This window comes from Neolamprologus multifasciatus, chromosome 4 (assembly GCF_963576455.1).
Source record: "Neolamprologus multifasciatus chromosome 4, fNeoMul1.2, whole genome shotgun sequence".
Lineage (NCBI taxonomy): Eukaryota > Metazoa > Chordata > Actinopteri > Cichliformes > Cichlidae > Neolamprologus > Neolamprologus multifasciatus.
In genome coordinates this window covers 21849425-21866404 of record NC_140442.1, presented here as the reverse complement: position 1 = coordinate 21866404, position 16980 = coordinate 21849425, and the positions used below count along the sequence as shown (strand labels likewise).

Below are 16980 nucleotides of genomic sequence, written 5' to 3'. Positions count from 1 at the left end.
GTGAGGGTAGGGACGTAGATCGACCGGTAAATTGAGAGCTTCGCTTTTACACTCAGCTCCCTCTTCACCACGACGGACCGGTGCAGCGTCTGCATTACTGCAGCTGCAGCCCCAATCCGTCTGTCGATCTCCGGCTCCCTTCTCCCATCACTCACGAACAAGACCCCGAGATACTTGAACTCCTCCACTTGGGGCAGGAACTCATCCCCGACCCGGAGTGGGCACTCCACCCTTTTCCAGCTGAGAACCATGGCCTCAGATTTGGAGGTGCTGATCCTCATTCCTGGTGCTGATCCTCATTCCTGGTGCTTCACACTCGGCTGCGAACCGCTCCATTGCGAGCTGGAGGCCCTCACCCGATGAAGCCAACAGAACCACATCATCCGCAAAAATCAGAGATGAGATTCTGAGGCCACCAAAGCGAAAGCCCTCCGCCACTTGGCTGCGCCTAGAAATCCTGTCCATAAAAATTATGAACAGAACCGGTGACAAAGGGCAGCCCTGGCGGAGCCCATCACCCACCGGGAACGAGTCCGACTTATTGCCGGCAATGCAAACCAAGCTCTTGCAACGGTTGTATAGGGATCGAATGGCCCGTAGCAATGGGCCAGACACCCCATACTCCCGCAGAACCTCCCACAGGACACCCCGAGGGACATGGTCGAATGCCTTCTCCAAGTCCACAAAACACATGTAGACTGGTTGGGCAAACTCCCATGCACCCTCAAGTATCCTCGAGAGGATGAAGAGCTGGTCCAGTGTTCCGCGACCAGGACGAAAACCGCATTGTTCCTCCTGTATCCGAGGTTCGACTAGCGGACGAACTCTCCTTTCCAGCACCCTGGCATAGACTTTCCCGGGGAGGCTGAGGAGTGTGATCCCCCTGTAGTTGGAACACACCCTCCGGTCCCCCTTCTTAAAGATGGGGACCACCACCCCGGTCTGCCAGTCCAGGGGTACTGCCCCTGATCTCCACGCAACATTGCAGAGGTGTGTCAACCAAGACAGCCCTACAACGTCCAGAGCCTTCAGGAACTCGGGGCGGACCTCATCAACACCAGGGGCTCTGCCACCAAGGAGTTGTTTAACTGCCTCAGTGACCTCGCCCCCAGAAATTGGCGGGTCATTCCCCTCATCCCCAGACTCTGCTTCCTCCTCGGAAGACGCGTCAGTGGGATTAAGGAGGTCCTCGAAGTATTCCTTCCACCGCCTGACAATTTTCTCAGTCGACGTCAGCAGTCTTAACTCGACTTGCTGACGTCGAGTTACAAATATATTACAGATTATTATAGTCAACTAAAACTAAACCAAAAACTGAAAGTGTGAATGAATATATTAAACTAAATTTTAAAAAAAAATCTAAACTAGACTATATATATATAAAAAAAAAAAACAACAAATTTGACTTTGTACTTACAATCTACCTAAAATAAAAATATACAATTCATCAACACAAGGTACCTGAAGATCCTTTGGTGGATTTGTTTATGAAGACTGGGACAAGGAAATTGTGAGTGAAGCCTTTGTACCTGTTAAAAGGTGTTCTGGACTTCTTAAATCCTTTCCCTGACAAATACCTCACTGTACCATCAGTCCTGCCTCTAAACACTTTGCCTTGGCCAGACTTTAGATAAATCACAGTAACTTCCACTGTCCAATTACAAACACCCAAGAAACTGAATAGCTTTGTCTTCAATATCTGTACTGTACATATTTATTATAAAATGCTGCAGTACTTTAGCTTATGTTAAAACAAGCTATTTATTGATTAGCAAGCCATGCTAGGCTAAAGGCTACTGCTATTCAAAACTAGCAAATTAGCATGTTAACGCTACACTCTGCTCGATAGCTAAAACAACAGACAAACATTTTCATCACATTAACTTCATTGTACCTCTGTCTCTGTTATCTTTTTCCTCCTCTTGTTTTCTTTTTGTCTTCTTATCTGTTTTGGCAGTTTTGACATTGTCATAATGCTTTCAGGGGTCACAAAACTCAATACCCCATTATTATATTAAAACTAAACCAAAAACTGAAATTGTGAATGACTATTATAATAAAATGAATTAGGAATAAATAAATAAATAAATAGATGCAGACTATATAACGTAATTTTGGTTAATAGTATTTTTAGTATATTTTCAGTATAAGAATAGTGAAAGTCACACCTTTTTTTTCCCCTTCCCTCGCTTGTGCTGCCCCCTGGTGGGCTGACTTTGCATACCATGGTTAAAAACTGTCTCTGACACTAATATAAATCACAATAAAGCTAAACGTTTCCAAAGAGTAAATACTAAACTAAAACAAACAACCTCAGTCTAAACTAAAAACAGAACAAAAATTAAATATAAGAAAAGAAAAAAATTACAGATTATGATAACTGCAGTAGAGAGACAGGAAAGACTTTTAGTGTGAAAAACAGCCACACTATCTCAGCAGGTCATGACCCTGGCCCTCATGTTATCATTGTCTTATCTCAAAGGTAAGATGCACTTTTGGTTTCAGTTAACCACAAGGTGCAGCAGTTGTGGAGCTATAGATGCGTTGGTGACTCATAGGTAACCCAGTCAAGTGTTATTCACCAAGCTGTGAAAAAAGTTATTTATATCCAGGAATTACAAGCTACTTCTTCCTGCTGTCTTTAACTCTCACACACTAAATGTGCTCTCTCAGCTCATTGCTTTAAACAGCTAATGAACAAGGACATAACTCTAGTTCATGGACACCTGCACCCCACACATTCACTCACGCTTAGCCATGCCATATGGAGCCAAACAGCATCAAGTGTCATACCTGCACCACTCAGCACACACCCAGCCAACAGTACCTTTGTTTCTGCTTCTGCACCACGATCATCCCACCATCTCACCTCTCCTGCTCAGGTAATTTCAAAGCAGAATATCTCTATCCATGACACACTCCGATGAGACATCTTTAAGGCATCTTGAAGTACAACCCTGTCAACTCATAGCCCCTCTCTCTCTTTCTAGTATAAAGCATCCACTCAGTCCTTGTCTCCTAGACTGAAGAGATGCTTGTGAATTTTTAATGGCCCTATTATGCTTGTGTGCGCGTGAGTGAATGGGGTCCATTGGCTGGGAGTCCACACTTTCTGAAAGACAAATGGTCAGCTCGCTTTGGAGCGTTGGATACAGCTATACAAACAATTCGGCTGCAAGGATGGAAGCAGTATGGGAGGGGGAGCTCAGAGGGGACATTCCCATCTGCTACTGTGCACCTGAAGGATTCATGTGACAAAAACATTTTAAAGTCACAGCTGGCCTTTTGTGATAGTCTTTATCATTGTTAGTTAGACCTTTGTAGGATTCCCATTTATTTGGGACTGTTTCTACCACTACGCCTTTCTACTTAAAAGGGAGTTGCCTGTGGCTTTAGTGCAAATCCAATTTGACACATATGAAGGGAAAAGACTTGCCTTTTCTCACCCTTGACCTTAAGCTTACGATGATGTAGGCATGCAGTTTGGTTCATACATTTTTGGACAATCATAATTTTCTCGACTTTTCAAAGAAGAGCTTTGAAGAAATGTGAAGAACTATTCCTGAAGACTGAGGTGGTCAAGCTTGTTAGAATTGTTGAAACACTGTTTTTGCCCTATATACTCCATTTATACTTATGTTTGTGCATAAATTACTGCAGCCATTTTACCCAGAAAATATGAAACTATTTAAAAAATAAAGGGTGGTTTGAGGTTTTTGGATAGTACTATTGCTTGCTTTAATGGTTACTACATAGCTTGAATTGCTTAATAATGCACTTAAACTGAAAACGATTAATTCTTTAAAAATAAATGGTATGAAGTCCAAAATACAATCATAATTACAACAGAAATATGAGTAAAAGCAGAAAGTAGAATAAAATAGAACAGCTAGTGCTGCTACAAGTTTGTTTACTCGGCATATAAATTCAAAGGCATCATTGCTCTGACAATGGAAAAAGTTCACATAGCAAAACAAGTTAATTAAAAATAATTGCATGTTCACATAATGAATTTCTGAGCCTCATTCTGCTGGATGGTCTCTTCCTGCTAAAAGGGAGTTCTTCCTTCCCACCACAGCCGAATGTCACTCATTAGGATTTTCTGATTGTTGGCGTTGTCTTTACAAATCACCTTGAGACGACTTTTGTGGTGAACCTGTGCTATGCAAATACAATTTAACTGGAGTATTATTGCTATAAATGACCAAATTCAAAGTCACAATAAAATGCCACAAAGTAATCTTTACTTTGACAAAAGAAGTGTAACAAAAAAAATAAAATAAATAATAATAATAATAATAAAGGACACAAAAACATACATGGTTTGCATGCGCCTCAATCTAAGATTGAGATAAGGCTACAAATAAAACACACATAAAAAGACTGGAAATGTTGTATGGACTTTATTCTATCCGTATTCTCTCTGAATCAATGCATCTTGTGTTCTCTTTATCTTAATCAAAAGGTAAAATGCACCATTTTCTGTCCTTATCCAATTCTTGTAAGGTCTTTGATTCACTGCCTCTCTTAATTTCCATATACAAAATAAGGATGGTGGGTATTATTTTGTTTTCATTCTCTACTAGACAGTTTATTTTTTCCTCCTCTCCTGGAGAGTTCCTCCTCTGTCCAAACAGAAGCTTTTCTTCTTCTTTTCTTTTCTTTTACTTCTTAACAATTTGGATGACGTCCTCGTGCTCCATGATGTGCGTTAGGCCCACTCTCTGAGGGCTGTACTTGGTACTGGTTCCCTAAAAGACCGAGAGACAACACATTTTAGTTCCCCTTCAATCAAAGGGCTTCATGTTCAAGTGTAAACTGTAAATGTATTTGGCTTCTCTGCTCTATGTTTCAAAATGAGAATTTTGCTTTACATCTCTAGTAGAAAGAAAGTGACTGTTCTAAATGCCCTGTGACCAGGACGTCAGCAGACTATGTTTACTCTAGTCAAGAGTACAATTGTACAGAGTTAGCTCAAACGGTTATAGAACAAGCAGAAAATGTGTCTCTGAAGATCATTGACCCTGGAAACTTGAACTTACCCAAACCAGGGCATATTTGAACTGGCTGGCTAAAGTTCTGTGGATTCGATGACACTGCAAGTATTTAAAGACAAACATTAGACTGTGCACATACACAAAGTTTGCTTCTAACTTATTATGCGTGTAAAAGCATCTGATTTGAAAGTGCGCTTTCCTTACCACATGTTCTACACTTGCTCCTCTTCTCATGATGATGGCATCATTAAAGTCGGGGCGCTCTAACAGAGAAAGTAGAAAAGGGTAAATTCATTTAGATCTAGTGTATATTCATCCATGTAAGACAAAAGTCTCACAAATGACTAAGAGAAAAATACATGTGTGCACATGTGGATACCTCCTCTTTTCTTTGTATAAATGCAGATCAGAGCCAGATATTCCCACAACCTTTCCAGAAGGTAATCCAGATTCAGCTTCATCCCACAACTGAAACATACAGTCAGAAAAATAGGATACTTTTACCTCCTTCATACAAACAGAAAAGGTGTGAAGTGACTGCTCTCATTTGGGTAAAAAAAAACCAAAAAAAAAAAAACCATCTCTGTGAATCCCTCCAACCTTCTAATTAAGCTGAAAATGGGACCAAAGAGGCAAAATAAAGGAATTCCTTCTGTGCTGCTGCAACTACACGAGCATGAGTGAATCACAATTATATAAGTTACATTGTTTTACTTAAGCCAGCAGGTTTCATGTGTCTGTTTCTTGTATTTTAAAAGTGACTAAAGAAACTGGACTGAGCCATATCATATCGTTCTCAATAATACCTGTATACATTTTTATATAATCTAAAAATGTCATATCGCAATATCATTGCTATAGCAACGTCATGTGTTTAGATTCCCAGGCATGTCATCATCATCATCATCGTTTATTTGTATAGCACTTTAAGAACACACCAGGCAGACCAAAGTGCTGAACAACACAGATCAAAACAACTACCAAATTAAAAATACCATAAAATCATTACATACAATAAAATAAATAAGAAGGTGTCAGTTTCCTACAGAGTTAAAAGCCAGGGAATAAAAATAGGTTTTCAATTTGGACTTAAAGACCTGCACTGATGACGCTTGGCTAATTTGGAGGGGAAGGTTATTCCAGAGCATCGGAGCCGCAATTGAAAACGCTTGGTCTCCTCTGCATTTCAGCTGCGACTTAGGGACCGACAGCAAATGCTGCTCAGCTGAACGGAGCAAGCGAGGAGGAACATGTGGCTTCAGCAAGCCAGACAAGTAGACAGGAGCCAGACCATTTAAAGATTTAAAAACCAATGAAAGGACTTTAAAACAAACCCTAAATTCAATGGGAAGCCAATGCAAGGAAGCGAGAACCGGAGTGATGTGATCAAATTTCCTACTACCGGTTAAAAATCGTGCCGCCGCATTTTGCACTAACTGCAGGCGTGACAAGGTGCCCCAACCCGACCCCTATTAAAAGGGAATTACAATAGTCCAGACGTGAGGTGATAAAAGCATGAATAAGAGTTTCCAAATTGGGTTTGGAAAGGAAAGGCTTAACCATGTCCCCCATGATTACAATTATTTAGTAATAAGGCACTTAAAGGGAGCCATTGTAAACAAAGGAGACGACGAGTGCCACTGGAGCACACACAAGCTTAGCTTCATGTGGATAGAAGTTACTAACACAACTTAAGCTGCTTTAGAGTTCACATTTGCATCATGCTCGGTCACTGGATATAATGCTGCTGCTGGCACTCAAATTAGGTGGTGTCATCAGTGACAGCTCACTGGAAAAGGAGGATGGAAAATATCCTTCATTTAATGACACGAACAAACACCGCTTCCTGCAAACATCAATAAAACGTTACGTTTTTTCCCCCTTCATTGTCGGAAATTGGCATTATTGCAAAGTTTCTTAAAATATCATGATTTGATTTGGACTCTACTCTGGAGCCAGTTAGCTAACTGACATTCATTATGGTGTTTAGTTCTTGTGAACCTGTGGAAAGATATCTGACCTGATGACAACACTGTGAGGTCTGCGTGCTAGGCGGTCCACTTCCTCAATGGAGATTTGATCCACCTTATTGTACACCTGTGAACACACATACACACACACAAAAGTCAAAGTTCAAGAGATTTGCCTAATATCTCAAAATTATTTCCCTTTGATAGAAAATGTCCAGGTTTTGTTATGAGTCAAAAAACAGAAAATCATCTCAAATCTCTCTAAAATGACAATGAAGCTTCTAAATAAGTCCAAGGCTTTAACTGACTCACATATAGGCAAGGCATGTAAACTCTGTTCCCAACAATGACGTCAATGAACTCGTCTGGTGTGCAATCCTCCCTGAAGAGAACCTCTGCATTAAAGATTTCTGAGGAGCAGAATTAAAGGAATAACCAGACACTTCTGCAGCCTACTTACAAATGATGTCACAGAAATGCTAACTGGGCTAAATGTACATCAAAGAGATCAACGAAGGATACTATATTCATGAAGTATGAGCTGAACGAGCTTCTCTGAGCACTGGGTGAGGGGAACTGTGGAGTTGAAGGAGAGGCCGCCACCTTTCTTGGGCTACAGGGGAAGAAAAAAAACAAAAACACATTTGCGCTGAAATTAATGTTTGTTTTCCAGTTTCAAAAATACCAGTGATACATAACGTGGTCATTTGTGGTATATCGTGATGTCTGTAGCTAAAAGCAAAAAGCAGAATCACACATCACAAAGAATCACTTAGAGGAAAACATCAAATCCCTGCTTTGTGCATATAGGGTATTATTAGTATAGTTATTCAGACTTTTGCAGAGGAGAGACAGTGGCTATACTGGACAAAGGATGCTGAATATGGAGCTGCAAGGCAGGAGGCAAAGAGGAAAACCTGAGAGGAGACTCAAGTGAAGGAGGACATGTAGAGAGTTGGTATGACAGAGGAGGATGCTAAAGACAGGGTTAGATGGAGGCAGATGATCTGCTGTGAACTCCAAAAGGACCAGCTGTACAATAATAAAAAAGATTATTATAGTTAAAGTATAGTTAGAGTTATTCGGTGTTAATAATATGTCAGTTCAGTTAGGTAACTCAAAGATAACGCTGCCGTCCAGGATGTTTGATATTTGCGCCATCTCAGAGAGTCAACTCAATTTATTTAATGTGCACCATGAAAGATTAACTCCGGTAACTCAAACTGGCAGGAATTTAGAACAGATGTATTGATAAAAATATAAATATCTCCAAATGTTTAGTGTATTGATAATGTATTGCAAGAGTCAGGGAAAGAGCAGACTCCTGTGTTGATATTTTTGCTAAACCCCTTCAGTAGTTATTGCCACCATCAAATCAACATTTACATATAGAGAACAAACAGCCAAATGGATGTTAGTGGATGCTGTTTACAATCTCCTTATTTCAGTTATTCCAACTGTGACACAAAAAAAAGACAAATATACACACTGTACCTTGAAATAAATATTTGGTTTTGTTCTGTTGAGTCTGATGCCCACTGACTCCAACTCCTTTTCTAGAAGTGCCCTAAAAACAAACAAAAAAACAAACAAAGGATATGTTTGGATAAGAATTCTAAATAAACACTTGTGTGTCCCTGAAACTCCATCCAAGCTCTCCAAACTCACAAACCTCTGAACATCTCCTTTGGTGGCATCCAACATCATGACGACAACATCTGCTGTCCTGGCAACAGCGATCACCTGTCGACCTCTACCCTTGCCTATAAGAAGTATAAAAGTTAGAGATCAGCTTAACACAACAACTACAAATTAAGGTCTTTTATTCATGTTTTTTTTTCACAGTTTTTAGAAGCACTTACTTCCACAGGTATGATTTGGTTTTCCCATTCCTCACAATATTATACACAGCAACAAAATACATGTAAAATCATATTCATCTGTTTATAGATAATTCTAACCACAACTATAAAAACCACACCCTTATACCTAAATATTAAAGTCTCTGTTCACTTTAAATTTAAAGTGACAAAATATAAAAATATAAATCCTAAGTGTACCTTGAGCAGCACCCTCAATGATTCCCGGCAGATCTAGCAGCTGGATGTTGGCCCCTTTATACTGAGGGAAAACAGAGTAGAAGAGTTTCAAGATGCAGCGCTTAACACACTGTATGTGTCAAAATATCTTTAATGTAGATGTGTGTACCTCTATGACACCAGGTATGCAGGTGAGGGTCGTAAACTCATAGGAAGCAGCTTCACTTTCCGTTGATGTCATCAAGCTAAGGAAGGTGGACTGCAGAACACAGCAGAGAATGAAAGAGTCAACGTTAGCCAAAGATGGTGTTTTAGTATGTTACGCAGCCTTTTGAAATGTTTGCAGTGTTACAAAGGCAAAGGGAGTCATTCTCTCTCACATGAAACACTAACTGTGTACCCCAGAGTTCTTCTGTTACTTGCTTCAGCCACCAAAATGCGCCAAGCCTTACACATGAATTATACTTCTGCATCAGATCTATGCCATAAACAAAACCCCATTCTAACCCTATGCTGCAACCTTCTACATAACCTGATGTTCACCTGCAGGGGCAGCAGGTGACCCTGACACCCTCCTCCAGCTCATCTAAGGCAACACTGAGGCCTTCCCAAGCCAGCTGAAAGATGGGCCTCAGACATCCTCCCATGCCTGAAACACATCACCTAAGTATGGTCCAGGAGGCAACCCAGTCAGATGCCTGAACCATCTGTCCAGAGCTTGTGGCCACAGTGGAGGATCAGAACATGAGCTGGTAAATCAACAGCTTTGCTTTCACAATCAGTTCTCTCTTCACCACAACCGACTACCAGTCTGTTATAGTACTGATGCAGCACCAATTAAACTGTCAATCTCTCGCCCCACTATTCCCTTACTTATTAGCAAGACCCTGAAATATAATTCCCACTTGTCCCAGCTTTGGAGTGAGCACTCCACATATTTCTGGCAGAGAACCATGGCCTTGGACTTGGAAATTCTAATTCTTTTTTCCATCGCCTTGTACTCGGCTCCCTGAACAAGCTCGAGGTTGCCGCTCAATGAAGCCGAAGAATATCATCATCCAGCAGAGACGAGATTCTGAGACCACCAAAGCAGAAGCCCTAGACCAACTAGCTATTCCTATGAACTCTGTCCATATAAATCACAAAGACTCCCCTTAAAACTAATTTAAACAACAAATAAGAGTTATGGCATGCAACTAAATTTTATTTTGGCCTTACCTTTGTCATATGGGCTAAGCAATCAGAACAAACTGGACTGAAGGTTTTTTTTTTTTGTTTTTTTTTAAAGAGACAGGGCTTAAATCTAAGCTCTTCAGAGGGTGACAAGAGGTGTTGCTACAAAGTACAAGCAAACATTAATGCTCAAAATTACCCTTTTTAAAGCCTTTAAAAGTTATTCCAGAAAAAAATCCAAAATAAATTAGGATCCAGCAAATGATCAGAATAAGGCATGCGTCAAGGAAACCTGAACATACTAAAAGTTACCCTGCTTTCTCGTGGTAGGATTATGGAAAAATAAAGACATTATTAGAGGAAGACAAGTACAAACTCCTTTATCTTCTACGTCCAGACCAGGAAACACAACCCACCGTCCACCATGTTGACATACCTTACCCACAGAGGGGAAACCGATGAGAGCGACACGGGCATCTCCTGATTTCATGACATCGAACCCCTCTCCTTTGGCCCCTGCTGACTTGGAGGGCTCCAGAAGTTGAGCTCTGTATTTGGCTAGCTTGGCTTTGAGCAAACCCAGATGGTACTCAGTGGCTGGAAGTAAGAGTGAATGGAAAGGGGGAATAATGGAGCTGTTAATGCTGCAATTAAAATAACAACAATTAAGTTGTTTTTAAATTGTACTTAACATATGCATAAACAAAAGGTGGAAATAAGACTAAATATTGATTCGTCATGAGGTATAATGCAACACTCATAGCTGACAAACACACACAGCTGGGTGCAAGTTGGTCCATTGTGGCGCTAACGGTTAGCGCTGCGACTTCTCCCTCTCACCTTTGTTTTTCTGTGTTCGAGAAATTTCTTTCTCTATTTCTGCGATTTTCTCCAGGATTCCCATGGCTGAAGCTCAGACAGGTGTCAACACTTACACTGTTAAAAAAATCAGCAAATAAAAAAAAAAGAAACGTGTCACTCCAGAGTTGTTAGCTTTGTTAGCCACCCGGCTAACCGGGCAACTAGTAACACTTTAACAGTTGAGAAACAACAACAAAAACAGCGAGTGAGGATATGTCAAAGCAAGCGAGCACCCGAATACAACACGGGTAATGTCAACAGCTTAAATTATTGAAATACTGTAGAAAATTACACTTTAGCAGAGGATACACTCAACAGCATGCACAGTTAACCGACATCACCAACCGGAACACGGTCCGTTCCAGTGAAATGTCCGGGAGGAAACAAGAAAACTCGGGGAAACTTTTACCGCATGTGTCGATGTCGTTACATCAGTCGGGGAAGTGACCGCTTGTGAACATGACACTGTCGCCACGGTAGAGGAAATATTAAAGAGCATTTACCCGTCCACTAAGAGGCATTCGCATTTTAAACAGATATACGTCCATGCCTGTAAAGTGTTCAGTTGGCGGTATTAGCTTATACGTAAAGCAAGCATGGCTGCGCCCACAGGACCGAAAGGATCACAGGTGCCCTCTGCGTTTGAAGGATTCCCCTTTCCAATAGCTGGCAGACCACCGGAGGACAGCTCCGGTAAAGAGCAGGAGCAGACCGGGGATGTGAAAAAGAAGCCATGCAGGGCTTGTACGGACTTTAAATCGTGGATGAAGATGCAGAAGAAGCAGGTGACAACTGCTAGTGGTGGTGGTGCTGCACAGGTGACACGATGGAGTCAGGCTGGAAGCTTGACAAATTACTTTGACGGTGTAAAGTTTATGATGTCATAACATTGTGATTCACTGTTTTAAGATTTGGTTGTGATGGCAGCCAGCAAACTGGAGCGATATCAATGATGTATTTGTGATAACCAAACAACCATAAATCATTCATTGACACGGGGCAGCAGGCCACTAGTCTCTCTTGAATTCATCAGGTGACTGTCTGTGTTGATCCTGCAGGAGACAAAAGCTGCAGATTCAGAGCCACAAGATTCCCAGTGTCCGCTGGACAGGGAAGAGCTGGGCCGCAGCACGTGGTCCTTTCTGCACACTATGGCCGCGTATTACCCGGATCATCCATCTACCACTCAGCAGCAAGACATGGGGCAGTTCATCAACATTTTCTCCAAGTTCTTCCCGTGTGATGAATGTGCACAAGACCTCAGGGACAGGTCAGAACCACACGAGTGCCACCAGATTTAATGTACAGGGCTGAAAGTCACATATCGGCACTTGCGCACATCTTCACACATAAAGGATCTTAGAAATGATTCGGCATATTTTACTCTTTTATTTACCACCCTCACACTTTCAGATGCTTTAGGATGAAATGCCACGATCACCAAACCACATTTCCTCTCCACAGATTGAAAACCAATCAGCCGGACACTAGCAGCCGCCACGCTCTTTCTCAGTGGTTCTGTCGTCTTCACAACGACATCAACGTCAGGTTGGGGAAGCCTGAGTTTGACTGTTCCCGTGTGGATGAGAGGTGGAGAGATGGATGGAAAGATGGCTCCTGTGATTGAGTGATTGTGCTGAGAGAGATTTGAAGACTCGAGTAAACCCCGTCGTTGGTATAAAACACCACTAAACTGAGCTCATGTTTGAGTGTTGGGTTTTTCTGGTTTTGTTTTAATATAGTATAATTAATCTATTAATAAAATTAAAGATTACATAATAGTTTTCCTCAGTGTTTCTTGAGTTCAGATCTTTTCAGTTCAGTTTTATTTGTAAAGCACTGAAACATAAAAACAGTTTTCTGCAATATTATAGAGAGAAACTCAAAACACTAAACTCAAGATTCTAGGTTATATTATAATCTTCTCCTTTTTGGAAGTGCTTAACCAGGTATGACTCTCACTTGACCCTTCGAGCAAAGACACCTGTGTATTGGTCTGTTATCACCAACCCTTAGTGCTGTGGAAACATCTCGAGTCATCATTTCTTTATATTTTGCTTCCCAAGAGCCAGATTTTCTTGAAATTTTTCAAAGTGGTCCTAAGCAATAGTTCTCCAGGCTTTCTGAAAGTCTTTCAAAGTTTTTCTTTGGACATCCAAAGTAGAGCTGTGAATGTCCTTCAAGAAACCTGGAGAACTATTAATGAAGACTACTCAAAGCAGGGGTGGGGAACTCCAGGCTTCAAGGGTCGGTGTCCTGCAGGTTTTAGATATCACCCTGGGTTAACACACCTGAATCAAATGATTAGTTCATTAACAGGCCTCTGGAGAACTTCAAAACATGTTGAGGAGGTTGTTTAGCCATTTAAATTGTCTGTGTTGGATCAAGGATGCATCTAAAACCTTCAGGACACTGGACCTTGAGGCCTGGAGTTCCCCCACCCCTTACTCAAAGAAAAGGCAAGAAAGCTGCCTAAGAGAGTTCAGACTGTGTTGAAGGAATAGGAATAGGAAATATTAACTTTCATTTTGTCTTGTATACTATATTTTCATGTATTTTTGCATGTTCCAGTATATCACTGCACCTATTTCCCACTTTCCCAGCAAAATATAGAGAAAAGAAGAGTGGTTCAAGACTTTTGATAAAGTACTGTAAATTTTGGACCAGTAAAATTTCTAAATTTCTGTGATTTATTTTTTTTACTATACACTATGCAGTGTTTTGTCTGCTGGTCTGACAAAGTAATCACTCAACAGAAATCACTAGACTGTGTAAACGTGTGACAGAAATGTGTCTGTTTTCCAGAGGGAATAAAACACGTCTAATCAAAATGATTGCATTTGTGAAAATTTAAACACACTGACTCAAAAGACTACATTAAAGCTCTTATTTTGAAGAGTTCTTATATTTGTTTTACTGATCATATAATTTTTTTCTCTATTTATGCCATATTCCCCTGCCATATCAATCTTTAACCTTGTCTAGAATTATTTCCTTTATAACCCTAGTGTCATCACACATTCAGTTTATTTCCTCTAACATAGACTATTAAACTACAGAAAACATTAGTGACTTCTAGTGGTGTCAGCCATAAATGCACTTCATTGTATAAATCAACACATCTACTGCTTCAGTGGCCTTTCTCAAAACACTTTACATAAAACAATTCACTGAATATTAAAAATGGCACATTTGTTTTTCTCCAGGTGTAATAATATAATATTTTTTAGTATTCACAATGCACTGGTTGTACAGCCAAGTTGCATTTATTTAATTTATGTAGTATTTATTGAATCACAAACCATGTGTCCTCAGGCAGTGTACATAAATTTACCAGGCATGACTTGTAAACCTGTGCTGGGATTTTTAGTAAGGCTGATAATGTTGATTTTTATGGTTCAGTCATCATCGAGGATTCATGAATGAATAAATATCCCATGATGAGACACTTGTGACTATACTTTCTGTGGTATTTGGCATTCCTGCACCATCATAAGACTTTTCTTTATTCCATATTTCATAATCGCAGAGTGTTTGTGACTGTGGCACGCACAGTCTCACCCACTGTATTGTTTATAGCCTGCTTAGCTGGATGCTAACTTATATGAAACTCCTGGAATAGTTGTAAAGCTGTAGATTTAGATGGTGCTCAGGACAATAAAGACATACAGTGGGGCAAAAAAGTATTTAGTCAGCCACCGATTGTGCAAGTTCCCCCACTTAAAATGATGACAGAGGTCAGTAATTTGCACCAGAGGTACACTTCAACTGTGAGAGACAGAATGTGAAAAAAATTCCATGAATTCACATGGTAGGATTTGTAAAGAATTTATTCGTAAATCAGGGTGGAAAATAAGTATTTGGTCACCTCAAACAAGGAAAATCCCTGGCTCTCACAGACCTGTAACGTCTTCTGTAAGAAGCTTTTCTGTCCCCCACTCGTTACCTGTATGAATGGCACCTGTTTGACCTCATCATCTGTATAAAAGACACCTGTCCACAGCCTCAACCAGTCAGACTCCAAACTCCGCCATGGCCAAGACCAAAGAGCTTTCGAAGGACACCAGGAAAAGAATTGTAGACCTGCACCAGACTGGGAAGAGTGAATCTACAATAGGCAAGCAGCTTGGTGTGAAAAAATCAACTGTGGGAGCAATCATCAGAAAATGGAAGACATACAAGACCACTGATAATCTCCCTCGATCTGGGGCTCCACGCAAGATCTCATCCCGTGGGGTCAAAATGATCATGAGAACGGTGAGCAAAGATCCCAGAACCACACGGGGGGACCTGGTGAATGACCTGCAGAGAGCTGGGACCAAAGTAACAAAGGTCACCATCAGTAACACACTACAACGGCAGGGAATCAAATCCCGCAGTGCCAGACGTGTTCCACTGCTGAAGCCAGTGCATGTCCAGGCCCGTCTGAAGTTTGCCAGAGAGCACATGGATGATACAGCAGAGGATTGGGAGAATGTCATGTGGTCAGATGAAACCAAAGTAGAACTTTTGGTATAAACTCAACTCGTCGTGTTTGGAGGAAGAAGAATACTGAGTTGCATCCCAAGAACACCATACCTACTGTGAAGCATGGGGGTGGAAACATCATGCTATGGGGCTGTTTTTCTGCCAAGGGGACAGGACGACTGATCCGTGTTAGGACAGAATGAATGGGGCCAAGTATCGTGACATTTTGAGCCAAAACCTCCTTCCATCAGTGAGAACTTTGAAGATGAAACGAGGCTGGGTCTTCCAACATGACAATGATCCAAAACACACCGCCCGGGCAACAAAGGAGTGGCTCCGTAAGAAGCATTTGAAAGTCCTGGAGTGGCCTAGCCAGTCTCCAGACCTCAACCCCATAGAAAATCTGTGGCGGGAGTTGAATGTCCGTGTTGCTTGGCGACAGCCCCAAAACATCACTGCTCTTGAGAAGATCTGCATGGAGGAATGGGCCAAAATACCAGCTACTGTGTGTGCAAACCTGGTAAAGACCTGTAGTAAACGTTTGACCTCTGTTATTGCCAACAAAGGTTATGTTACAAAGTATTGAGTTGTATTTTTGTTATTGACCAAATACTTATTTTCCACCCTGATTTACGAATAAATTCTTTACAAATCCTACCATGTGAATTCATGGATTTTTTTTTTTTTTTTTTTTTTTTTTTTTTTTCACATTCTGTCTCTCACAGTTGAAGTGTACCTCTGGTGCAAATTACTGACCTCTGTCATCATTTTAAGTGGGGGAACTTGCACAATCGGTGGCTGACTAAATACTTTTTTGCCCCACTGTATGCTCAGGGTTAGGAGCAAAGTTTACTAGTAATTCAAAACAGTAATTTTATAGACTAAAATCCAGTTCATCCACGTAAAATATTTGAGGCTGACCCATACTGAAAGTGCCAAAAGCTTCAAAAGCTCACTGATTGCATTACCAACAACCAAGCTAACCTTAACCTTTTTAGCAGACGATAAGTGGGTGAGACTGTGCTTAACATTACAAAACATGCCAAATTTAAACCTCCTAAACAGAGAGCTTGAAACACTAAAATGGAAATATTGTTAATTTAAAATTTACAAGAAAGGTTTTATACTTAATTTAATGTCGGACAATCCTCCACAGGCTCCCAGAATGCATTGTTGTTTGTAGAAGTTTACTGTATTTTTTAAAATACAGCATAAAATAATAATAAAATCATGTAGTTCTTACACTAATTTGTAACAGTGCTCTTTAATAACCTTATCCCAGATTGGGTTTCCTTTCTTTTAAACTTTTATTTGTTTACATAAAGTTTGGCCAAAGATTTGGGAAAAGTATGGCAACATAAGCTGTCCCACACGGGTATTGTGTACTCTGTTTTTGCCATTATTAATCCCACTAACCTACTGCAAAAGCCCTTTGAGGTCAAACATAAATGTGTATTTGATTAACCTGTTCTA

The 16980-nt window shown here is 40.7% G+C and overlaps 3 protein-coding genes across 6 annotated transcripts in view; 1 reads left to right on the top strand and 2 right to left on the bottom strand.

Moving 5' to 3' along the window:
- Positions 1-2329, bottom strand: part of myo15aa (myosin XVAa) — a 56853-nt gene extending 54524 nt beyond the window's left edge. Inside the window, exon 1 of the mRNA XM_085156260.1 lies at positions 1895-2329. Within this exon, the coding sequence (XP_085012386.1) occupies positions 1895-1972 (78 nt within the window). The 5' untranslated portion in view covers positions 1973-2329. The remainder of the gene's footprint in view (positions 1-1894) is intronic.
- Positions 2330-4388: 2059 nt separating this feature from the next.
- On the bottom strand, positions 4389-11562 carry drg2 (developmentally regulated GTP binding protein 2). 3 transcript variants are annotated; one of them, XM_085156269.1, is made up of 14 exons: positions 11450-11562; positions 11020-11115; positions 10616-10776; positions 9176-9265; positions 9028-9088; positions 8640-8730; positions 8462-8534; positions 7490-7580; positions 7280-7377; positions 7018-7094; positions 5377-5465; positions 5202-5260; positions 5043-5096; positions 4389-4751 (listed from the first exon to the last, which is right to left on the bottom strand). In XM_085156269.1, exons 2-14 carry the CDS (start codon positions 11081-11083, stop codon positions 4665-4667), a joined length of 1095 nt encoding a protein of 364 aa, XP_085012395.1. In that variant the 5' UTR covers positions 11084-11115; positions 11450-11562; the 3' UTR covers positions 4389-4664. The 3 variants fall into 3 exon arrangements, with proteins under 3 accessions (XP_085012395.1, XP_085012394.1, XP_085012396.1); XM_085156268.1 differs by lacking the exon at positions 11450-11562 and adding an exon at positions 11333-11432; XM_085156270.1 differs by lacking the exon at positions 11450-11562 and adding an exon at positions 11386-11404.
- Positions 11563-11636: 74 nt separating this feature from the next.
- gfer (growth factor, augmenter of liver regeneration (ERV1 homolog, S. cerevisiae)) lies at positions 11637-13538 on the top strand. Of its 2 annotated transcripts, none has more exons than XM_085156273.1 (3): positions 11637-11825; positions 12099-12310; positions 12505-13538. In XM_085156273.1, exons 1-3 carry the CDS (start codon positions 11637-11639, stop codon positions 12665-12667), a joined length of 564 nt encoding a protein of 187 aa, XP_085012399.1. In that variant the 3' UTR covers positions 12668-13538. The 2 variants fall into 2 exon arrangements, with proteins under 2 accessions (XP_085012399.1, XP_085012398.1); XM_085156272.1 differs by having other exon boundaries at positions 11637-11858.
- The last annotated feature ends 3442 nt before the right edge of the window (positions 13539-16980 follow it).